The 25,911-nt window shown below is 38.6% G+C and overlaps 1 protein-coding gene across 9 annotated transcripts; it reads left to right on the forward strand.

Annotated features, from left to right (window-relative positions):
• Positions 1–1,014: 1,014 nt before the first annotated feature.
• Positions 1,015–25,127, forward strand: GSTZ1 (glutathione S-transferase zeta 1). 9 transcript variants are annotated; one of them, XM_087951995.1, is made up of 11 exons: positions 1,015–1,070; positions 2,049–2,138; positions 7,146–7,275; positions 7,775–7,826; positions 12,607–12,674; positions 15,073–15,153; positions 18,515–18,640; positions 20,142–20,217; positions 21,611–21,663; positions 22,569–22,618; positions 24,793–25,127. In XM_087951995.1, the coding sequence occupies exons 3-11, from the start codon at positions 7,240–7,242 to the stop codon at positions 24,920–24,922; spliced, it is 672 nt and encodes a 223-aa protein (XP_087808121.1). In that variant the 5' UTR covers positions 1,015–1,070; positions 2,049–2,138; positions 7,146–7,239; the 3' UTR covers positions 24,923–25,127. The 9 variants fall into 9 exon arrangements, with proteins under 9 accessions (XP_087808121.1, XP_087808126.1, XP_087808125.1 ...); XM_087952000.1 differs by having other exon boundaries at positions 24,796–25,127; XM_087951999.1 differs by lacking the exon at positions 2,049–2,138 and adding an exon at positions 2,915–3,032.
• Positions 25,128–25,911: the final 784 nt, after the last annotated feature.

Genomic DNA, 25,911 nt, shown 5'->3' on the forward strand with positions numbered 1-25,911 from the left:
GGACGATCACATGCTTCAAAATGTTGGGTGAAGGAAACGAAGGGTCAAGATGCTGAGAGGCTCTTAGTTATATACCCTCTGTATACCTTAGTGTTTCCTGTTCCTGTGTAAGAAATGTATCCCATTGGCTGTCAGACTCCCAGGGGTAGGGGTCTTAGCTAACTTTGTAGATTTTGCCTGCACCACATGGCTTCACCTAAGTGCTGGCTGATGCAATCTTCCCAGGCCAGGTGGTGAGATGGGCAGAGGCCTTTGTTATGTAGAATACTCTGGTCCAGGCCTTAATGGCCCACCCATTAACAAAGGTTGGGGTGAGTTTCTGCTTCTGAGTTTCTACTTTTCTTTTTAGGAGAAATATTCTTCCTTTTTAATATTTCCTAGGATATTTCATTTTTCTAGAGAGGAGTGGGTGCTAACTTCCTACAAGATAATTACAATTTCACAAGGATATAGCTATTGTTTGAAGTATCTTCTGATTAGGAGCCTTTGCCCATCTCAATCCCAAGAGCCAATGCAATCAGCCAGTTTCTTCTATAACACACTCAAGCTTTATTCTGTGTAATGAAACCAAGTGCATTTCTTAATAGTGAAAAAGGACAGTGATAACACCGGAGAGAATTAAAAAAAAAAAAAAGCAGTCAAATTACAGTGAACCTAATGAACAAGACTGCATTCAATCCCAATGGGAAACACATTCACTTTCTAAATAACGTATTAACCAATTTAAGCTATATTATACTAAAACACATACTTCTGTCCAAAGCATGTGAGTTATTGACTAAGATGGGTGGCCTTAGAAATTGAACAAATAAATAAAGCTATTAAAAAGGTCCTCATGTTGCTCTTCAGAATTACAGAGAAAAGCTGGGGAAGAGAGGAAACTACAACTCCCACAATCCCAACAATTCGCCGGAATGGCGTAAAATTCATTGAATCCCTAGCTAGCTAATATTAATAGTACAGCGCGGAACGTGAGGTGGCCGAGGCCACGCCCATTTTTAAAGGAGCCTGGCTCCCTACGAAATACGTGTCAATGGGGAGAGTGCGAGATGTGTGCTGCGTTAGCAAAGGTATTTGTCACGATGTAGTTGGGGTTTTGTCATCGTGAATACATCTTTTAGCAACCTGACTGGAGTTTGGTTATCCAACTTGAAAGAGTTTAATGGTTAATAGTTAACTTAAATATTTAAAGTAATAGTTAAACCGTCCAGACGAGGTTAATGCAGATTCTGAAGTCTTTTAGGGCTGTGACCAATCTTTGCATGCTGTTGAATAAGGGTTTGAAACCTGAAGCCAGAGGTAGAGGGTGGAGCATATTTGGGGCCATAAATAAACTTCTAGGAAATGCAATTCCTGGAATTCCTAGAATCCAGTTCTTCTCCACTCTAGTCTCTTGAGTTGGCACAACATTTATTACCCATTTTACCTATTGACGTTCCTTCATTACTGCCTTTCCTCTGTCCTAGATTCCTGGTTTGTGAGTGCACTATTATCTAGAAAGATGGTGATTTTTTCCCCTCTGGCTTCCCTGCCCTCCCCCTTTATTATATCTACAGCAGCAGAGAAAACCTCTTGTCAGTAGATCAATGAAACACAAATTTCATCAGTCCTTTTCAGGACTCTTGACTGCCTCTCCTCCTAAAGACAATTTGGGCATCAGAAGAAAAAGAAAAAAGGAAAGAAAAGAAAAAAGAAAATAATTGGAAAAAGGAGTTATTAGAGCCAATATAACTAGAAAAGAGGAAAGCAGAACCTGCTGTTGTTGTGCAATTACATACAGGTAGTCCTTGACTTACAACAGTTCTGTTAGTCACCATTTGAAGTTACAATGGCACTGAAAAAAGTGACTTGTGGCCATTTTTCATGCTTATGACAGTTGTAGCCTCCTTGTGGTCATGTGATTTACATTTGGATGCTTGACAACTGAGTCACATGATGGTTGCATCATCCCAGAGTCACATGATTTCCTTTTGCGACCTTCTAACTAGCAAAGCCAATGGGGAAACCAGGTCTGCTTAACAGCTGTGTTACTAATTTAACAACTGCAGTGATTCACTTAACAAATGAAGTGGCAAGAAACATTGTAAAATGGGGCAAAACTCACTTCAACAACATAAATTTTGGGCTCAACTGTGGCGGTTAAGTTGAGGACTACCAGTAATTCGGTAGCAACTGTTGTATGCTATTGAGTCAGTTGTGACTGGGTGGACAGGTCCTTGCAGTTTTCCCTTACAAGATTTCTGAAGCTGTTTTCCATTGCCTGCTTCCTACAGCTGAGAGAGGGGTGTTGGGTCAAGGTGACCCAGCAGGTTTCCTGTCTATGGAACAACTAGTACCTTAATCAAAACACCAAACTGGCTCTCTCTGTTGTGAAGCGGAGAACTGGAACTGACCAGCTGCTGGTTAACCTGATTTGGAGAGGGAGAAAGTCAGTGTACCTGACAAATGCCCCCAAACTGGCAAATAAGAGCAAAGCCCAGTGCATAATACCACTTACTATTATCTAGATTTTGCAATGAGGAAAAAGAGGGCTGCTACATCTAATTATATTTTACATCTAAGTACATTTTAAAGCAGGGGCTTCCAACCTTGGCAACTTTAAGCCTGAAGGACTTCAACTCCCAAAATTCCCCAGCCAACAAAGCTGGCTGGGAAATTCTGGGAGTTGAAGTCCTCTAGACTTAAAGTTGCCAAGGTTGGAAGCCCCTGTTTTAAAGTGCAGGTAAATCAGAATAGGGAAAAACACTTGACTTTCTCAAGTGAAATGGGAGAGGGGGGCTCTATTTTTTTGTCTCTACTAAGAGATCTTGGAGAAATAATGGTATCAGAAACATGTGGGGTAGAAGGTGAGCAGACTTAAAATATGTACATATATAAGGCCTATCATGCTACCTATTCTCTTTCCCTCCTGTAGCAAAAGTAAAGTGCTAATGGAAATGGCAAAGGCCTGAGAGAAATGGCTGATGGAAGCAATGCATCATAGAGCTAAATTTATAAAATTAATTGTATAGCCATTTAAAAAAGAAATCAAGGTACATATCCCTGTTTAAATCTACAAATACTTGATGAATACATTATTATTGTACTTTATGGATTAGGGTTGATGGCACGTAATGAATCAAAGGGTTATTACATTGAGTGGAATCTGTCGGCTCACTGATTTCATTAAAATGGTAAAAAAAGTCCTTGAAGCTCAGTGTCACAATGCATGTAGAAAAGGAGTAGGACTTGTATTGTAATGTTGCTTGCATCACTCTGATTCCTCTTTGCTGGTTATATTCTGTGTTTCTGTGTTTTTTTTAATTGAGTTTTTTTATGTTAACTGCTAGTCCTTGATGATTGCAGTAGACTAACAACTAATGTAAAATATTTGGGTGGAGGGGTGTCCAGCATGTCATATGAAACATGATTTTTAGTAAAGTATGTATTTGAAGGAGCAGGCTTTGAAGCCAAATGATGAAGATTCCCCACAATTTTGAGCCATCATCTGTCCCACAGTTTAAAGACAAGATTTAGATGTAGTAATTCATAAATTACTTGATTGGGTAGCTGTATTTCTGTTAACAATGATAAACAGTGAATGTAGATGTGACTGAAAATCGCCTTGAAAAGATCTTGAACTATTTTTGTTTCTCTTTGGCTGAGAAAAGGTAACTATAATTCATACTAGGGCTTCTACTATCCTTTTTATCAGTTTCCTGTTAGGATCACTGATAAGAGATCCTTTCTCAAGCCAAATGATTTTTTTGTCTAATAAACAAGCAATATAAATGTTTCAACATTGACTAGCAAATCATTTTGATTTCTTTTTTTTAAAATAAAGTTTTATTTGGGTTTTCACACATACAAAATACAAGTAAAACATCTTTTTTGAAAATAGCATGGTCCCGGGTTGAACTTCTTTATACAGACACAAAGCTCAATTACATGCTCCTTTTTGTGTTCTATTCCATGTCTTATACTATTCTACATTTTCTATATAGTTTTTCCCCTCTTTTAATTTTCTCAAGTTTTATTTTGATTATCTCATCTCAATTCAAATCATTATATTTATACTTTTGTCTGTTCTGTTTCAATTTCATATTATCTTTTCTCATTAAACAAATTTTTCCTGTAGTTACTAATTGGAGTATGACACCTTTATATCTTTTAATTACATCCATTCAACTCTTATTTAAACTTCAATATATACCTTAAGGTTATGACCTTCAATATAATACATAATACATAACTTCCAATCGAATTCTGCTTGGTACTTTCTATATTCTTAAAAAAAGATTATAAATATATGTAATTATAAACCCTCATTCCATTGCAATTCAGTTCTATCATTAATAATCATTAAAATCTTAACATCTTTAACACTTCTTTTCAATTAAATATTATACTTCCTTAAAAACACATATAATCTCCATAATTAATTTTCCCTTATTTCTCTTCACATATGTTCTATAAATCATTAAATATTCATTTTGTTACAATTATTTATTGACAAGCATTCCACTGAATTACGATAGCTATTTTATCAAACATTTTAATCATACATTGTTTCATATTTTCTAAAGTTATTTCTATTTCTAATATAACAATACTATCTTATGTACCTTTGCAGAATCCCTTTTTCCATTAAATTTTCACCCATTATCTCCAAATAGGTCCTGTTTCTCTACATTTGATTTCTGTCCTTTATAACTTCTTTTCCTTTCTTCCCTCTCATCTTCTCCCTCCCCTTTTTACCACCTTGTCTCTACTTCTAATTCTCTCTTCTGCATTTCCCTCTTCTGTTGCTTTCTGATTTTATACTTATTGTTCACTCTATTTTGGGGGGGAGTTGTTTTTCCCAATCTTAAACTTTCCATTCTCTTTCCCCCCTTTCATTTTTCCCCCCACCTAAGATTACTTGTTCATTAAAGATGGCTTCTTCTTTGTCACAATCTTCTTGTTCTGCAGGCATTTCTTGTTTCTTATACTTCCAAATCTCCATATCTAAGAACTGAAATATGAAGCCAAAAGAACCTCTCCCTTCTTGTGCATCTTCTTTGTACTTTTTAAGTTCCATTTTCAGTTCTCCTTAAAGTGGAGCCATTTTAAACAGTTTTAAACAACCACCCAATTGATTTTAGTCATTCAAATACAATAACCAAAAATCCAGAAATCATCAAGTAATCCAAATAGTCCCAAGTTATTTCTTCTTATTTCTTTTTCCACTTTTTCTTCCTGGGGTTCTTGTTGCAATATTTCAGTTAAAATGTATCTTTTGGAAGTTGTGTTGAGATTTTGTGTAAGTTCTTTTTAATTTCAGGTACTCTCCTCCCTTCCAGATCCTGCCCTTTTATTCTTTTTCTCTCCTTTCCTGTTTTCAAAAGCTTTTGATTATCCTCTTTATTATCCCTTTGACTTTTTATTTTCAGCATTAAATGCCTATTAATGTCAAAGTGGATTTTTTTCCAATTTCTTGCTTAAGTCTCTTAGCTGTCAGTATAGGAAAAGGAGAAAAAAAAACCCCAAATCTTTTCCCTTTTCTCTCTCCTTCGCAGCTTAAAAATCTTCTTAGGAAACAATGTTATTGGGTTTTTTTTATAGTTTCAATTCCAGGGTACCTTATTTGTTGCTTTTGCTGTTTGACCTGGTTAATCAAAACTTTCTCTTCTTATCTTCCTCCTGCACATTCTTTTCCGGTCGAGTTCTTCTTTGTGGTGGCCATTTCTGACCACCGCTACAACCGCCTTTGGGAAAGGGAGTAATGGCCAGCTGGGGAGGAGAGATGCGGCTCTCCTCAACCCTGCAGGCAGTCTCCCCCTTCTTCACCACCTCTACAGGGTGGCTTAGCCCCGAAACCAGCTGGCTCGGGGCGCTCCAGCGGCAAGCACGGATCGAAGCCTCGCAGAGACGAGGCTTTGGTCTGTCGCCGAAGAAGCTCAAACCGGAAGTCCGCAAATCATTTTGATTTCTAAACACACGTACCCACAGGCTATATTTTCTAATAAGAATATCATAAAGTCAACAGTATACAGGTAGTCCTTGACTTACAACAGTTCATTTAGTGACCATTCAAAATTACAACAGCACTGTGAAAAAAGCAACATGACTATTTTTCACACTTAGAATCGTTGCAGCATTCCTGTGGTCATGTGATCAACATTCAGATGCTTGGCAACAGACTCATATTTATGATGGTTGCAGTGTCCCATAATCATGTGATCACCTTTTGTGACCTCCTTACAAGCAAAGTCAATGGGGAAGCCAGATTCCCTTAACAATGGTGTCATTAATTTAACAACTGCAGTGATTCACTTAATTGCAGCACAAAAGATCATAAAATGGAGCAAAATTCACTTAACTCAATTGTGATTGTAAAACAAGGACTACTTGTAATGGAAATTCAATCACAGTATTAATTTGAGTTTCTATTTTCCTTTTAAAGAAGTGTGTTTATGCTATATCATGTGCAGGTCCTGATGCATCTCACTAAGAAGTACTGGCAGAGGTGGTATTCAGCAGGTTCTGACCAGTTCTGGAGAACTGGTAGCGGACATTTTGAGTAGTTTGGAGAACTGGCAAATACCACCTCTGACTGGCCCCGCCCCCATCTGTTCTCTGCCTCCTGAGCCCCAGTTGATTGTCTGGGTCTTCTTTTGTTGCCCTGCACAGAAGAACGGAGCTGGGAAGCAGGTTAGTGGGGTGGAGAGCGAATGGGGATTTTGCAGTAACCTTCCCTGCTACGCCCTCCAAGCCACGCCCTCCAAGCCATGCCCACAGAACCAGTAGTAAAACATTTTGAATCCCACCACTGAGGGCTAGGTAATATTAAGCGAAAGGAGCTACAGCCCACAAGTTCTTCTGAAAGGAAATGATGGAGCAAATATATATTATTCTGCTCCAGCCATTCTTTCCTTATGCCTTCTGTTTTGCATTTTCTAGGCCTTTCATAATGCTTTGAATCCTGTAAGAATTGAATTATGTAATTGAAGGAAATGCAGATAACTTAGAAAGGCGGGCACTATTAGCCAATTCTATAAAATAAAATGAATTTCTGTTGAGCAGAATAGACATGGCATTGTCGCTTGTATTTTCTTCTTCAGTATGTTAGATTAAAATCTGTGGAGGAATGAGCTGTCGTAATTTCTTTGTTCCTCTGCATTTAGACAGTTGTGATTGGCTGCAAGTGAAGCTCCTGTTCCCCGCCCCAGCCAAGACTATCTGAGTTAGCTTTCATTCTGAGGAATACTGTACTCTTATATGCACACTGTACTTAGCATGGAGACTTCCAAAAAGGTGAGAATAAAGTGGGATTTTTTTGATACAGTTTGGGAACTGTCATACCATTGCATTTGTGGGGTGGTTTTTTACACATTTTTTCATACTTCTCTGTTTTAATCATCGTTTGGCTTCAGAGCCTGCTCCTTTTTAAATCAGTAGCTGCAGCTTTCTGAACAATCTTGTCTGTGTATGATCTTCTTTCAAAATTTCATGAAACAAATTACAATGGTGGAAGATTCTTCAAAAATGGAGTATTTCAACTGCCCTTTGTGAGTGAATTCAGCTTCAGACAGTCAGCATGAATGTTGCAATTCCATCTTAATAGTATTACTGTTCTGGACTTGCTGTTGGTTTACTAATCTCTTTGCTAAAAATCAGTGCTTCTTTGGATTTTTGCTACTTAGGTCTGTTAGTCTCTACAGCTTAACCTTCCAACAGAAGTTTATATTATATGCAGTTCGAAGCTTGAAATGAATGAGCTTACAATTGTAGCTTTCACCTTTTTTTCCCCCAGCCAGTTCTTTACACTTATTTCAGAAGCTCCTGCTCCTGGAGAGTGCGAATCGGTAAGAATAATTGTTGGATTCTATTTATAGCAATATTGTTCATTCCTGTTGTTAATATTTTAATATTGTTAAAATCTGGTACAGATTTTTAGTTACTGAAATGCAGTTAATTGCTTAACTGTATTTAACAATTACTCAAGTGATTGAGTAAATTACAGAGTGGCAGCAAGCAAATTACTGTTTTAGGTGGATTGGAAGAAGTCTCTTTACATTGGGACAGAAATAAAGAACCTAATTCATTATCTATTAGATGTTTCGCTCTTCAGCTTTCAACCTTAGTTCTGACCAGAATGACTAATAGCAAAGGACTTTGGAAGCTGTTGTCCAAAACAACTGGAAAACTGTTAACAGTTAGGAATGGCATGCTATCCAAATGCAAATGGTTGTATATTCCACATTTTCTCAGCATGTGAAAGCAATGGAAAATGCAGTATCCCATATGCACAACATATCAGAATGGTCAAATAAATGGCAACTTCAAATCTCAATAAATAAATGCTCTGTCCTACATATTGGCAAAAAATATATATCAGAAAATAAAATACAGGCTGAATAGTCAAGACCTTGTTGATGATCCAAGTTCTGTAAAGGACCTTGAAATACTCATCTCTAACGATCTAAATGCTAGAGCCCACTGCAACTACATAGCCAAAAAGGCGTTAAGAGTTATTAACCTAATCTTACGTAGCTTTTTCTCTGGTAATATTACACTAATAACTAGAGCATACAAAATATTTGCTAGACCAATACTCGAATATAGCTCATCAGTCTGGAACGCACATTACATATCTGATATTAACACAGTTGAGAAAGTCCAGAAATATTTTGCAAGAAGAGTTCTCCACTCCTCTACTCGTTGCAGAATATCTTATGCCACCAGACTCGAAATTCTAGATCTAGAAAACCTAGAACTACACCGCCTTCGGTCCGATCTTAGTATAGTATATAAAATCATACATTGCAATGTCCTACCTGTCAATGAATACTTCAGCTTCAACCATAACAACACAAGAGCAAACAATAGATACAAACTCAAGGTTAATCACACCAAACTTGATTGCAGGAAATACGACTTCAGCAACAGAGTGGTCAATGTCTGGAATACTCTACCTGACTCTGTGGTTTCTTCCCCAAACCCCAAAAACTTTAACCTTAGACTGTCTACTATTGACCTCATCCCTTTCCTAAGAGGTCTGTAGGGGGCGTGCATAAGCGCACCAACGTGCCTACCGTCCCTGCCCTATTGTTTCTTTTTTAAATTTTTCTGATATGTATCCATGTATTCATAACTATGTTTTTACTTATACCTATTATCTTGTAAACAATTGACAAAAATAAATAAATAAATAAATATGCAAATATGTTTAACTATGTGATAGGTTCATAAAGCAGAAAAAAATTGTGATGTTTACTCCTTTGTTTTAATATATATGCAATCTCCATGCATCTAATGATGTTGAAGTGGAATCTTTCAGAAGAGTTTGTGAGTGATTGATCCTTCTATCTTCGGATTGTTTTTTTTAAAAAAGGAAATTCTGACATTAATTAGAATTACAGTTTGAGCATAAAAAAATAACACAATGCAGATGCTACATTTTCTTCCTTACATCCTCATGTTAAAGACATACTAGTAAATAGTAAGCTTAAAAGTTGTAACAACTGAAGTATAATAAACAAGAATGGTTTTAGCTAGCTAGTAGGGTTTAGAGGACCAAAATGAACAAAGTTTCAAAAACTGATTAGTTAATATTACAGGATATATGGAAAAAGAAATGACGTGTTTTTATTTTATTTATTTTGGAATAAGTAATTTGGGTTTACATGGCAATGGAGCAAACCTAAATGTTTTGTTGATTTGCTATTTTATGATAAAAGAATTAGCGAAGGATGCAAAAATGATAACAGCTTCTAAACATGAGAACATTTCATAAGTACTGACAAGAGTGGATTTTAATGAAAAGAAAGTTAAATTCTTCAGGAAGATATATCACATAGTCTTGTATGAAAAACAGATTATTATTCTTCCAGCAGACTAAATGGAAAGCAGATGTAAGGAAAGAGAATGTAGATGGTGCTTGGAACCCAGTGGGGGAAGGAAGGAATGTTTTACCACAACATGGATTTATGTAGATACACAAATGGGAATGTTCGATGCAATGAAAGAGATGGGCAGCACATAAATTTAATAAAAATTAAGAGAATATAAGAGAATAGTTCCTGCAAAAATTAAAAAGTGCCAAATAAGTGTGTATACTTAGAAAAAGCTGCAAAAAATATTGCCCAAGCAAGCATAGACAGATGTGCTGCCCCACGGCAAGAGTTCTAAAAGTGTTTATTCAAACCCCCCAAACAGGACTTGGAAAGCACCTTCGTTGCACAGTCCAGATTCTAAGATTCTAAGTGCAGCAAGAGTAACTGAGTCCAATGGGCACACATTAAGTCCAAGAAAGCAGTCCAAGAGCCAAACAGGCCAGGATACATGGCATGAGCACAGAAGTGGGCATGTTGCTCCAGCAATACTCAAGTCCTTAGGGTAGGGATAAATGGGCAATGCTAGTGCAGCCCTTCATGAGGCGAGGTTGCCTCCTCATGAGTAGCCTAGCTGATTGGCATAGTGCCTGTCTCCTTTCTGCTCTACGTGTCCTTGGATTAGGAGAAGGCATGAACTCCACTCCTTATTGCTAATGGGCAGCAGCTCTTCTCAGTCCTTGCCTGGAGCCTCCTGGCCAAATTGCTGCAGCTCATTTCCCTCAGCCTCAGTCTGTCGCTGGTCTGATCTAACCCAGCTGAAGCTGCTGAATCAAGCTAGCATTCTCTGAGCCATTATCCTGACCAACACTCAGCTCCAGGCTTTCTCTGCAGACTCGCCCTTCTCCATCTCACATCTGGAGAAGAGTCCAGGGGCAAATCCATGACACTAGGTCTTCTTAATCTGGGCCTTTTCTCTCATAGCACCCGCCCTATGAAACATTATCCCAGAGATTAGGACAACCCTGACACTGCTGGCTTTTCTCAAGGCATAGAGTCCTGTACGAAGGGTCCATTTCCTAGCTGTGCAAATGGCTGTTGACTGATACATGATGGAAATAAAGATTGTGTAAAAAGAAATGGAATGCTTAGTGAATGGTTCACCATTAAACAGGAAGCAAACATTGGGGCATTTATGTAATATTTAGCATGTTCTGCAGCAAAACAATAGCATGCTAAATATTACATAAATGCCCCAATGTTTGCTTCCTGTTTAATGTTGAACCATTCACTGAGCATTCTTTTACTTTATTCATTCATCATATTTATATAACTGCCAGTTATGTCTCGCAAAAAATGACACTGGACACTGTAGAATAAAACAGTAATATAAAACAGTTACCAAATTCAGAGAATGAAAAATTACGATTAAAAGGAGAAGTCCGGGCAGCAGATATTAAATGCAATGGAGCCAGCTCAGCAACTCAACAGTCCCTTGTGGCCCCCAGGCCTGGTTCTGAGGGACTTTCAGAAAATTAACAAGGAGGGAGCCACGCTCACCTAAAATGATGTTTCATAAGCAAGTGCCATGGCAGAAAAGACCCATCTTAGGGATCTTATCAAATGTAGCACCTTGGCAGACAGGATTTATAACATACTTGGTCAGTGTATTGAGCAAGATAAGCGATTGTAGGATTGCTACTCCGTATAGCCAGTTTAAACTCAACCGGTATATATTTTGTACCGTTGAATCAATGTTGATGCTGGTAACTCCAAAAAATAAACTCTGGAAGGGAGAGTGGGAAACTGCCCATTATTTTTCTGATGGTTCTCTGATGGCTAATCAATGAAGTCCAGTGCGGGGTGGGGGGAGGTAAAAATGGAACCAGATGCTTATTTTTTTTTCAGGACTCTCTCTAGTCATCAACCAGCCCTACCCACCCAGCCTTTGATGGTGTAGCCATTTTAATTCCCAGGCTTCATTCATTTCAGTCATTGGAGTGGGATGGCAATGGGGGAAAGAGACCAACAGGGCAGAGTGTCACCTCATCTATGTTTTGCTATAAGAATAAGATGGAATAGCTAGATAAGATGCCCTGCTGTTCTTAATGGGTAAATAAGGGGAACATTCTGCTCACTTACTGAACCTCCCAGCAATTTCTCTCTTAGTATATGCCAGCCTTACAAGGTGGATCAGGAAGGAAACATGATCAGATCAACTAATTCTCCTTTATTGTAAAGCTACATTTAACAGAATTTTGCAAGTCTGAAAGTGTAGACTTGCAAGTCTGTACCCTTCCCCCTTTTTTTCTTTACAGCCCAAGAAACTAGGGTGAGTCTCTTCTGGGTTTCTTGCTTCGCTCACTATCCAGCTGTGAACTGTGCTATCTCTTACCTTACCATTTCCTTGGCAGCTTCTCTTTGCCCACATTCCTTCCATTCTTTCATACAGACCACTGCAGTATGTTATGTAAATGCAGCTATTACAGTTTTGTAAAACATGGGTGATTCAAAAAAAACAACTCCTGGCTTGGCAGTTAATTGAATACCTGTAATTGTGCTTAGCATAGGGTGCAGATTAGCTCATCAGGTTGGCAAGCTGGTAAGAATGAATCAGAAGCAACTACTGTGGTTTTAATTATGGCATCATCCATTTTACTCAGAAACAAATGGTCTTCATTGCAATAAATTTGTTAATAATTATTGCAATATTTTACTGATTTTGTTACAATTTAGAACATTTCACAAAAGTTTAAAAATCTAAACAATTCTGTGTTATAATAGGTAATTGTATTAACTTTTCTCTTGGTAGCTTTGGCTCTGAAGGGAATTGCCTATGAACAAGTATCCATAAATCTTATAAAGGATGGAGGGCAGCAGGTAAGGAAATCCCTATTATTATGATCATTGACCAAAGCAAAAACAATATATAACAACATCTGGAACCAATACGATAAGGACGGCCTTAGCTTTAGTGTTGTCTAAACGTGATTAGACAAAATATTATAAACAAAATATTATGAAAAACAAGATATAATTAACATGAAAACTATGCAAATGTAATAATAGCAGTGTTGTCTAAATATGACAAAAGTGAAGTTAAGCAAATGTAATAATATAAATGAACTATAGTAATTAGAGTAATTTAAAAATATGGAATATTAAAAAAACACCTGTAACAGTGCATTATAAAGTTATAAAATTACTGTAAAGCAAAAGAAAGAAAATAACATCAATTAGCAGATAAATCTATTACTTACTAGTTTGCTCTGTATAAGTTTTATAAATATTGTAACAGAATTTAGAGACATTTCAAACCAAGGCACTTTGAACTAACAGCAGGTAATTGCAGCCATTGTAGCAGGAGAACCATGTTGGTCTATTATAACAAAAAAATCAGAAACTTGGTAACACTAATATTACAATTTTTAATAAAACATTAATTTAATAAAATGCATTAGCTGAAAAAAAAAGTCCTCTTGATTTTCTTTAGGCAATTGAAGATAAAATAGATTTGAATGTCCTGGGACATTGACTATAAAAGAGAGTTCTAGGGTTCTTAAATATCATTCCACATTCTATAGTACAAAAGAAAATGAGATTGGCTTTCAATATCCTGTTTCACATGGGCAAGTTCTTTCTGCAGGCAGTTCATTGAGAACAGCACTCATTTTATCCATGGCAGTTTTGTCGTTTAAGAACTTGCTGTCTCCTGTAAAATCTCAAGTTCTTTAAAGGGGATTAAAATGATCCTTCCCCGTGTCCTTTGGAGCAGTTTGTTTAATTATTCTCGTGTCCTATTCATGGGCTTCTCTGAGGCATCTGACCAGACATTGTGAGAAGAAAGATACAAGATGGAGTTTGGTCTAATCCAGCAGCATTCTTCTTTTCATCTTAATCAGAAGCCAGATTTTTGCTCATTATAATTAATAACGCAAGATAAATGTTCCCCTGTGGTGCTTTTCAATGACTCAATTCTTTAACAGCGCCAGGAATATGAATCAGTGATACTCCATTCTTGGTTAACTGCTGATGACACAGGGCCTTCTCTGCCTTTCTTTCATGCTGAAGACTATTTCAAAGGGATCAGGAGGTGAAAAGAGGATTGCCTGGATTTGTGTGTCTGTGTGCATGTGTAAGATAAAGGTGTAAAAAAGATGGCCCACTTGCATTTGTTTTGTGCCTCCCCAGGAGGTAGATCAACATTTATGTCCTTCCAGCATTTGGGGGAAAACCTTAAAAAATAAAATGGGAGTCTAAAATTCTTTGGGTACTGAAATCACCTATTCCTTATCATCCTAAAACTATTCCCCCAAATCGACTCCTCCTGGATCTGCTTATTTGATTATTGGAATGTGGTTTCTGATATTCTGTTCAAAACTTAGTACTGGTGGGAATGGAAATTGTATACACATTGTATGTGGAATGATTATTTGCAGTTCGTATTGTATACATATATTTCCATGAGGGTTACAGCTTACTTTCTGGGAAATGGGTACTTTGTTCTGGTTTTCAAAGGCAAGTGTGTGATTTGTCTTTAAAAGCAACTTGATTTGGCAGTTGGAATTCCAAACCCATTTCTTGTCTTTTAGTCAAATCCTCAATCTTCAGTTTATTTTTTTTGAGATAAAAATTATTGTTACATATCATACCCAATGTAGTTGCTATTGGCCAATAGGTAAAAGGCTTCATTATAAGAAATAAAACAAGATCCATAGCACTCAAAATTAGAAGTGTAGCCATTAATTGGCATGTGACTTTTTATCTGTATATAGTATGTGAGTGTTGCATTACAATAAGAATGTTTGAGGGTCCAGCACTATAGTTGAAGCTGATGGCAGCTGGGGCCTGGACAAAGAAGTTGTAAAACATCTCAGGAGAAAGCAGCCCAAGCCACTTCAATGCTGTTGGCAAGAAAATTATATGGAGGGTTCATGAAGTCACCAGGAATTGAGCTTGTCTTTATCTTCCCCTGTGGAATGCAGTAGAATATACATATCAGTTTAAATCAGGGGTGTCCTGGCTGAGGAATTCTGGGAGTTGAAGTCCACAAGCCTTAAAGTTGCCAAGGTTGGACACCCCTGGTTTAAATCAATGTATGGAAGATACTGTGTGCAAGTGTGATCCTGAAAGGAGAGACATTTAGTTTAGTGAATGAAATGACAAGCCTATACCCCATGAAAATCCCCTGAATTTTCATCTTTGCAAGAACTTCCTTGAATATGTTCAGCTTAATTTGAAGAATCCAAGGGCCTGAGGAATTATCTTGTTTTTCCAGATGACTTCAGACTTTCAAGCAGTGAATCCGATGCAGCAAGTCCCTGCCATCAAAATCGATGGCATCACTCTCTCCCAGTCTGTAAGTAACCCGATTCTGTTAATTATTTACTTGCTTCTGTTGGCTACACTAAGGACTTTGCACACCATGCAAGACTGCTGTTTTTTGGTCATCTTAGCCACGTGAATAAAGCCCATGCTGATCCTACTTGCAAATATTATCCCATTTAGTATGGCTTCCAGCATGAGACAAATCAAAAGATTCTATGTGGATGGTTTCCAGAAATGGAACTTGTGTTTTTAGAATGAGTTTACCTGACACCATTAGTAATGATGCAATTCGTAACTTACTGTAAATCTAGCAACTCCATTTTGGAAATCATGATTGAATGACAATATGTGGTTCCGGCACAAGTACCGTATATGCCGGCGCATAAGACGACCCGGCATATAAGACGACCCCCAACATTTCCACTCAAAATATAGTTTGTTATATACTCACCCTCTTCCGCACGCCTTCCACTTTGCACTTTTTTTTTTGAGGCACTTTTGTGCACCGTGGGAATGATCCGTGAGCCGAAAGGAGCAGCCAGCCTCCCAGCTCCCAAGGAAACGAGGCTCGCACTGCCGGGCTCGCTGAGGTATCCGGCTGGGGCTGTCAGGAGTTGTTGGTGGCTGGCAGCTCCAGTCCCGCATTGCCTTGGGAAGGGAAAGGCAAAAAGGAAGAGCCGCGGCAGCGCTTGCAATGGCAGCAGCGGCTCCTGGTTTTGCCTTTCCTTCCCGAGGCAACGCGGACTGGAGCCACATGAGCCGCGCCAGCGGTAACGACTCCTGACAGCCCCAGCCGGATACCTCAGCGGAGCTCGGGCGGTGCGAGCCTCGTTTCCTTGGGAGCTGGGAGAAGGCTGGCTGCTCCTTTCGGCTTCACGGGATTCGTTTCCACGGTGCGCAAAGTGCCTCAGCCGCGGGCAGCCGCAGTGCTTCCCAATTACTATTTGCCGGCGTATAAGGCGACCCGGCATATAAGACGACCCCCAATTGGAGGCATGTTTTTCAGGGCAAAAAGTCGTCTTATACGCCCGGCAAATACGGTATGTAGCAATGAGAGTATTCCCCAATTGTAGGAATGGGATGGGGGTGAAGCACTAATTTTAGTAGCTCAATCTCGCCTTATTTCCCTCAAGCGTAAGGGCAAAATGCATTTTCCTAATTTAACCTGCCTCCCCATCTCCAGACAAAAGGCAAACATTTTGATCACTCGTTCTGATGCTGTCATTGCATTAGAGGTACTGTCCTTGGACCCTTGGAAGCCAAGCCACAAAAATCAAACTTTTTAGAAATGTATTCGCTACTGGTAGAAATCTGCCCAGCAAATATTTCCGTGGCTCAGGTAAAGTGCTCTCTACCCATCCTTCAGCCAGCAGAAACCCAAACCAACATAAAATATGCTGTCCCACCTGCCAATCTGGAAAAGCAGGAGAGGATTTATTGCTTTATTAGTGGGCAATCTGTTGCCGATTATCTGTTTGGCAGGCTTGCTTTGAACATGAGACAGCTGATCTATAGGGAGTTGATGGTACTGATAGAGAAGCTTTACTACTATCCCTACATGCTGATCAGGGGCTCTCACGGTGCCTAGTAAACAGTAAAGCCACCATTGCTTTACTTGGCTGACAAACTGTCCAGTAGAGCAATAGAAATCTATGATAAAGGAGGAGTGGTGACGGTCTCAGAATCCACAAGCTGAGACTGAGCCTGCCCTAGTCCATACTCATGCCCTCTCACACCCCCTCACATGGCTTGTATGGGTGCTCTTGGTTGCATCCAAGGTCTCCAATTGAAACAGGCAATATAATTGCCCTAGCACTCATTCTCGTAAAATTCCAGAAGGGAGGCTTAGGTAAAGATAAGGACCATAAGGATAAGGATCCACGCTAGAATAATTAGACAATAAAGTCTAAAGAACCAAGTTAGAAAGAAAGACAACCCCAATATTGAAGAGTTTTCCTTTTCTTTAACCCTAAGCGTTTAAGTCATTTATGTTGGAGGAAGCTTTTTGTATTCCTAGAATACAAGACCAAACCTGTGCAGAGATTACTGGAACGGGTTTTGTAATTCCAACCGAAAAAGCCTCATTTACAGAAAATATAGGAAATGAGGTGGCCAGAAAAAACTGGGATCCAACAGGCTACATCCTCTTAGAAGGAGATCCAAGAGGAGAAATTACCCTTTGACACATGCCTAGAAGTGAAAGAAAAAGAGAAAGACCTTGAGATTAGCAATTTGGCAAACAGAGAGAAGGCAGAATATAAGATAAGATAAGAGGGGACCAGAGGGAATTCCTAACGATTTATATCTAATGCTTCTTGTGGTCAGTGAATTATGAGATGTTGCAAAACAATGCATCTGTAGTCTGACTGCCAACAAACTCCACACTGGTATTATTGGGGGATACAAGGCTGGGAGGGACAGGTTGCCCTTTGCAGTCCTGGGCTTGTTGTTTCTTGCAACAGGGATTTCATTAGTGTATTACGTGCACACATTTATTGGGAAAGAGGAAAGGAACTGGTTGTAACTAGACATGATGGACATTGCACAAGATTTTTGCTTGTGGCTCTCCTACCCTGCTTACCTTGAAGTCTTCTTTTGGGAAGGATCATTTAAAGTTTTCTAGAGCTATGTTGGCTGAGTATTTCCAGTGTGGCATCTGGTATCCTAATAAGTATTAGTCTAGCAGGAAGGCCACAACATAACTAACTATGAGAATCCCTAATATACAGACACTGGCCCAGGATAGGCTGAAAGCATTTGCCTTAACCAGATATTTTGGACTGCAATTCCGGATGGGAATTCTTTGGGCTTTTTTCTTTGATCAGCTCCCTAGGATCACTGCTGCCTAATGATGAAGAGTATTCTTCATGAGGCTGCCCTTGAAGACTCAGACATTATAGCTGATCCAGAATGCAGCAGTTATACATCATTTCAGTATACCCAAGCAATTCCTTCATTATGTGAGCAGTGCTACTTATGCAGAACCTGGGTACAAGGCCTTGCGTGGCACGGGGACCAAATATTTGTAGGACTGCCATTCTCCAGGTTGGCACAGACCTATACATTTTTATATCTTTTACAGACTTATATACATTTTTTTCTTTCCACATCTACCCTTTGCAATAAGCATTTCCCAAGCTTCTTTAGAGAGCCTTACAAATCCTGCTTTTCTCACAGGCTACAGCTGGGACAGTGGTTGAATTGAATTGCTATGGTTGCTATGCTGCTCTGGGTTGGTAGCTTAGAGTGGACTATAGGCCCTGCAAATCAACAAACCATTTTAATTCTCTGCAAACTGCCCAGTACCGTTGGCAGTTGAGCAGCCTTGGGAATGAATGAATGAATGAATGAATGAATGAATGAATGAATGAACGAATCTCTGTCTATTTCAGCTAGCCATCATAGAGTATCTGGAAGACAGCCGGCCATTCCCGAGGCTCCTTCCGCAGGATCCAAAGAAGAGAGCTGTGGTTCGGATGATCTCAAACCATATTGCTTCTGGAATTCAACCACTGCAGGTAAGCATTTTCTTGCCTTGGCTGCCTTTCTTTCTAACACTATGGATCCAACTACATTTCTGACATTGATACAGAGAACGCTGTCCCAGAAAATGCTGGTTCTGTTGTGCCTGGTGTGGATTGCTAATTGAGCACACAAGACATGGACATTTCTTTAAGGTGCTCTATTTTGTACACAAGAAAGGACACTTGGGGTTTGATTTCCAAAGCAAACATGCCTGCTTGCTCCAAACACTTGAGTTTTCAAATAGTTTACAAACAGGACATTCTGATTTAAATTATGACATGATTGGTAAGTAGAATCTAGTTGGCAAGCACTGCTAAACATGTGGCCACAAGATGAGTCCTGTTGCCCAGAAGGTGGGTTCTGTTGTTGAAAGAAAATATGGCCAGGCTGTTGTCTTATCTATTCCTGCAGGACCATAGCTATAACCAGCATAAGGAATTGGCTCTTTATGTATGAAATGGAAAGGATGTAAACAAGAATACTTTGGTACCAGTTCTCATATTTAATATGTATAGTGTTCAACCAGAAATTATGCAGAGGAAGAGCATTGGGAGAGTGTTATTCCTGTATGCGTTAGCCACTTTCTTTCAAGTGAAGGAAACAGTCCTTCTTTCCCTGTGGTAATTGCTGCAAAAGCAAATCTGGGGTCTCATTTGTACAACAAGCACTTATTTATTTTTAAATTTTATTTGCCGCCCATCTTGTATCCAACAACTCTTAGCTACCCCAGAGCTGTCTAGTGGTTAAGGCACCCGGCTAGAAAGCAGGAAGCCATGAGTGCAAGTCCTGCCATACCTATGAAAGCCATCTGGGCGACTTTGGGCCAGTCACTCTCTCTTAGCACAACTTGCCTCACAAGATTGTTGTTGTGGGGGAAATAGGAGAAGAAAAGTGTGTTGGATACATTGACTGCCTTGAGTTACTTGTAAAAATAACAACAGGTGAGATACAAATAAATAAATAAAGGCTCATTTATGTTCATACTGGATGGAGTGATGAGGAAATGGTTACATAATGTACAGCTTGATTTTTGCAGGGTTAGTTACCTTTCTGACCTTCAACATCGATTGATATCTTTATTTTTGTTTTGTTTCAATACCATTCATGTCAAAAATATCTTTTTCAAAAAGGATGGGACAACAATAGGAAATGTCACTGAAAACTGATTGTTGGACAGGTTTATTCCACTCGGTTTCATCTGTTCCACTGTTATAAAGCAGAGTTCAGAAACTAGGGACTTTTTAATATATTGTCCCTGGTGATTAGGTGTTCTGGTTAGGATTGGAATTCAACAACATCTAGAAGGCTATAGGTTCTCCATTTGTAATATAGATTGAAATATAGATTACTGCTTGCTTAACAATAGTATTTGCTGTCCTTTTGATGCTGCAAGTTAGACTGATTTAGAGTAAGATCTGACCATTGTTCAGTGACAAACTATATGCTAAATGTATGTATAGGTAGTATATTTCAGACACTCCTTATGTTTTTCAGAATCTAGCTGTCCTGCAGCAGATGGGAGAGAAAAAACTAGATTGGGCACAACGCATCATTTCTCAAGGCTTCAAAGGCAAGTTTCAGTATCAGATGTTCGTCTCGATTTAAGTCATTTCCAAATGTGACAAAGGCTTTTTTCCGAATAAGCCTTTCCTTTTGCCTGATTTGTACTGGGAAACCCTGCAGAACAATTAACCTAATGCACTGCTTCTGGGAACTTTAAATAGAATATTCCCCTTTCCTAGAGAAACTATCTATCTGGGAATAGATCTCCAGGAAATTTTTCATATAATGTTTTATAGTTTATCTTTATAGTCAACCATTAAAATGCACTGTCAAATCCAAGCATGAATGATGGTTTGCAAAACTCATGGAGAATACTATAAAAGTCTTATTGCTGGTTGAATGAAAACAAGTGAGAAAAAAAACAATGTTAAAAAGTTTAAATATTTTTTCAGTACCAAACCTTTTTATGTATGAGAGGAAAATAGTTATTAGGTCCCTAGAATAGTTTTTCTCTCTGCTCAAATCAGCATTCCTCTAATGAAGTGGAATTATTAAGGTTGACAAAAGCAAATACTTCTTTATAAGCCTATAATTAAATTATGTTTAACTTACTACCACATGATGTACTGATGACCATTAACTTGGGTAGGTTTGAAACACAGGACAAATTCATGGAAGGTACCAGTAGCTCTTACTTATAGTGTATTGGTTGTCTCCAGTATTAGATGTCAGGGTTCCAAGTAACAGCCCATATGAATCAAAACTCCAAGGCTGGGTTCCTCAAAGTATAGATTTATTAGGCATGTCATATTGGCTCAGCTGGTGAAAACCCGACTCTGAAGTTCCCTGAGTTTTCCCCACTCAGTTCAAAATCCAAAGATCTCTCTCCACCCGCCCCCCAATCACACACAACCATCACATGCTCCAATCAGGTCTCTCTCCCCATCCCAGATGCCTCCCATCCACGCCCCTCCAGGTGCTGGTGAGAGTGTCCTTGGTCCCCAGAAGAATGAATGTTATTTTAGCTACATATTTCCTCAGCTATCTCTATTCTACTCTCCCTTTCCCACAGCTCCATCCAGCCTTGCTGTGGAAACTCTGAAGACCCTCAAACATGGCTCCAGGGTTTGACATTAGAAGCTGCTTAGTAACACTGGCTGGGGAAAGAAGTGGAAAAGTGTAGGATGCTGAATTAGACATTGGTGGTTATGACTCTAATCAAAAAGATAATTGTTACATTTTTATCTTGAATAAGTTGGCAGTATGTTTTTCCCACCCAAGTCAATGTTTCAGCCCAAATCCTACTTTTGCATGTTACCACAAATTAAACAAAATATGTAAGAATTATTTCATTCTTTTATGCTGTTTATCTTGTACTCAGAATATTGTAAATGGCAGTCTGTTTTAGCTCAACATCGTTCCTGGTTTTCCACAATGGTTCTGTTTTCTCTTCCTTACAGCTCTGGAACAGATCCTGCAAGAAACAGCTGGCTGCTACTGTGTTGGGGATGAGGTATCACAAGCTGAGGTCATAGGCTTCTGATCACAAAGGAGCCTCAGAAACTTATAATTAGTAATGTTTCATTCATCAGTGTGTTGGGGAGCATTCCAGAATTCATTTGTCTAAGAAAGGCAGAAATAATTTGTCTGTATCCTGGCAGCAATGAATAGTTTCAGCATGAAATGGCCCAACAAAAAATCCACAAGCAAATGGCATACACAGGTAGTATGACCATAATGCTTTAAGTCAGGGGTGTCCAACCTTGGCAACTTTAAGACTTGTGGACTTCAACTCCCAGAATTCCTCAGCCAGCTGGCTGAGGAATTCTGGGAGTTGAAGTCCACAAGTCTTAAAGTTGCCAAGGTTGGACACCCCTGCTTTAAGTTGTGACAGCCATAAAACAGGTCACCAACTTAAGTTGTGATGGTTGCTAAGCAAATGCCATGGTTGTTTAACAATCAATGGGCCATTTTTACCAAAAATCAAAAGTAAATGCCGGTTTTCAGCAAAAACGTCATAAGATTATGTGATTTCAAGATGCTGTAATCAGTTGTAAATGCGGGCTGGTTGCCAAGCACCCAAAGTATGGTCACATGACTGCAGGGGCGGCATCCTTCAGAACCAGGTCACAAGTACGCCCCCCCAGGGAATACCCCCATTGTAACTCTCTAAGATACCAGTTGTAAGCTGAGAACTAGGATCACTATTTACATTAAGATATTGGAAAAAGAGATGTAGAAAAACTTGTCCAAAGCCAGGTGAATCCTAAGGCAAAAACTATCAAAAATCACCATTATTTTAACTTCTATATTACAAAAGCTATACTGTTTTCCCTGGATTGATGCTTATTGTAACAAGACTTTAGCTCCAGGAGAAAGCATCTTGAATTGGTATTTATCTGTGCTTTTTTTTTTTAGGTGACCATGGCAGACCTTTGCTTGGTTCCCCAAGTATATAATGCTGAGAGGTAAGAAAAATGAAATTCCACAAGCTCTAAGGGAGATGACTGTCTCAGTGGTCCGATAACATTTGGCAATGCCCATAGAGTAGAAGATTGGGGAATCTCAAAATTTCTCTCCCAAAAGTCTTCTGGGTCTTCCTACCCTGGTCTCAATTCCTGATTTGGGGCAATTCCCCAAGTTGGTAATTCCCGTTGGCACCACCTAATTTCCAAGGAATGTTTCATGTCTTCCCCTTAGCCCCATTAGGTAAACCAGACCAGAAAAATTAACTCCGCATGGAAGTTAAACTTATATTTATTAAGATTGGCAATAATAACAGAATTTGATTGTCCTATCCCACCTCTCCTCCTTATATTCTAATAAATTAGGAAAAGTCTGCCTGAGCCACTTCTGAATGTGGTCCTGTTTGGGACTTTTAAAAATGTTTCAGCTTCTCTGCTTAGGTGACAGTTTTTGCATATCTCCATCAAGATCCTCTTCCTTATTCTCCACACATTGCCCTTTCTGGTAATTAAAAAGTAAAGAAAAAATAGAAATGATTTCAGTTAATGCTACCTTAGTGCCATGTAGTACATAAGTGTGTCAGTAGGGGTGCTAGAGTCTAACAATCATATGACTGCAAAGAATATAAATCCTTCCATTCCCCATCAGTTAGTTCACAGGTATCAAACTTGCCACAGCACATTGCCATCACATGTTGTTTTGTGTTTTTCCCATTTGAGCGTGGTGCATCTAGCCTGCAGGCCACCAGTTTCACACCCCTAAGTTAGAACTGAAGAAGCTTCTTGGATGAGAAGCAAAATGTTTTGAAAGGGAAAAACCCCATGAAAATCCAGTTGCCTTTTGGGGGGGAAAACATCTTTGTGTAACTAGAGGTTTGTTCCTTCTTGCCCTCAGGAGGTAACCAAAATCAAATTTTATTTAAAACAAAAAGATAAAATGTACCCTACTATTAACTTTTAAAAAGTGAATACATTCAGTGCTGTAGAAAGGACTTTCAGAGTTGCCCGGATCAGGTTTAGCAACTAAATAGAAAATTTATAAAAAGATGCAAAACACATGCTCCAGGCAGACCACAATAGAAAATTCTCTATTAAAAGACAGGGTTCAGATCAGCATCTGCAAGATCTACTGCAGAGGTCTGGCTGGAGAATTCTGGGAGTTGAAGTCCAAAAGTCTTAAAGTTGCCAAGTTTGGGGACCTCTGATCTAGTGTGTTTGTCAAAATGACTAAATGAGCATTGTGCTATGTGCTCCTCCTATTTCATACAGTGTGTGATATTACAATGCTTGTTTCAGTATTTGTGTGCACACACACATCCACCTTATTTGGACAAGTGATACATATAACTGTTATAAAAATACCTTCTGATTAATTACCAGAGGTTTGATTCAAAACTGATATAAAACCTAATTTTCTAAAATGATAGAATATAAGAACATTACATTTCTCCTCACAGTGCACAAAAAAAGTCTATTCTATACCCTGTCCACAACTTTCTACCAAAATATCCATTTTTTAAAGCAAAGACTCCTGCTTCCTTTGACCTGGACTTCCATTTTTCTTGGCAATTCCATGATATTGATCTTCTCTTTACTCCACCACTGTTCACAACTTCTTCAGCTTTTCCTCCAGTTCTGCCCTTATCTTTTTTTTCACTGCCTGAATTCTTCTAAATCCAGAATGTTAAGCCACTAACAGCAGTTACAAGGAAGAAGGCTAGATTCTCAAAGTTGTGTTAGTCAGGCTTATTGCAAAGGAAAAAGGGCTTCCGTTGCAGAAATTTGGAAACATAGATTTAGTGTGTTAAAGGGGGAGCTCCTTTTTGCCTTTGCTTCTCTTTTTAACTCTCAGATTTAGGAGACAGATTGTTACCCTTTAGGATGTGTGAAAGGAATAGCCGTCTGTTCTTTTTCTGCAGTATTTTGGAAACATTCATTCCTGTTCTTCTTGTATTCATATAATAAGAGAATTCAAGTATATAAATAAAGGGAGAGGCTTTGTTGTCTCCCTTCATTGATCTCTTCACTTTTTTTCTTTGCCAATTACCACAATGCAAAATATGTTATTGTGAACAGACTGTAAAAGATCTTTGTTTTGCATCCTGCAAAATGTATCTAAAACACAATGACTTGGTCTTACAGTAACACAGATGTGCCTAATGCTTAATTTCTCTTAGCAGATTTAAAGTGGACCTGACTCCATACCCCATCATAAGCAGAATCAACAAAGCTCTCCTAGAATTAGAAGCATTTCAAAGCAGCCATCCTTCCCGGCAGCCAGATACACCTCCCGAACTAAGATCCTAAAGTTCTTCAACTGCTTGTTTTACTGTGGGGAAATTGATCCAGAATTAAATCTCTCCTGTTTAAGATTTTCTGGGGGAAAAACATGAGGGTTTTGTCTGGAAGAGTCTGACAAATCTAAGACTTTAAAAAAAAAGGAAGGGCAGTAAAAAAAAAGGCACTAATTGTAGAGTACATAGCTGAAGTAAAATAAACTTTTGATCATGTGTGTCAATTGTAATGCAGCCGTGAAGCAGATCAAAAGATAAGAGCTTGTGGGCATTTCTTGTGAAGTTCAAAAAAAGGCAGTGTTGCTTTGTGTAAATAGCAAAGGTATTAATATAAAGTTAAAAGACATGAAAAGGCAGCAGTCTAGATACCAGGAAGCAAATAGTGATTGGGCGTGAAAAAGAACAGTCACACGTCAAAAGTTTGCCAGCTTTTAGTCTAATAGCCTACTGTTCAATGCATATGTCTTTTTCAGTGTTACTAGGAACTGATTTAAGAACTTTCACAACAACTTTTATGTGTTATCTAAGCAGCAGCAAACTGTATCGCTACTTTTTGGCAAAATTTGGTGATGCATTTGGAGTTGCTTTAGAGCCATAAGTTATCCAGACTTGCCTTATAGTGTCTATCATTAGCCAACATATATCAGCATTTCAAAAATATTGAAAGTTAGAGAACGTAAATACTGTACTAACAACAGAAGTTCATGCAATAAATTGGCAGGAGTTAGAAATTTTCTGATCCTCACAGGGATTATACTGTAGATTTCCCAGAAAAAAGGACACCGATTTCTAAAGAGTTAATTAGCGCTATGCTCCTCAAACAAAATTCTATGGTCTGCAAAAGGCATATAAAAACTTCAAAAGGATTGTTTTAAACGTAAGATTTTTCTTCATATCAACGGCCAAAATCTATATGTTCAAGTTCAAATTCTTATGCTTGCTTTATTAGTTTTGGCAAAATGTAAACAACTTTTATCTGAGGCATGAAGAAAAAATAAATAA

This window comes from Notechis scutatus, chromosome 1 (genome assembly GCF_049901735.1).
Source record: "Notechis scutatus isolate UNSWTSFEM ecotype Mainland chromosome 1, rNotScu1.2, whole genome shotgun sequence".
Classification (NCBI taxonomy): Eukaryota; Metazoa; Chordata; class Lepidosauria; order Squamata; family Elapidae; genus Notechis; species Notechis scutatus.

Bases quoted from the DNA above. Each gene is read 5' to 3' on its own strand.
- GSTZ1 (XM_087951995.1), top strand. From the start codon at position 7,240: ATGCACACTGTACTTAGCATGGAGACTTCCAAAAAG. The intron at 18,641-20,141 runs GTAAGCATTTTC...TATGTTTTTCAG, and splicing joins CTGGAATTCAACCACTGCAG to AATCTAGCTGTCCTGCAGCA. The intron at 22,619-24,792 runs GTAAGAAAAATG...AATTTCTCTTAG, and splicing joins CAAGTATATAATGCTGAGAG to CAGATTTAAAGTGGACCTGA.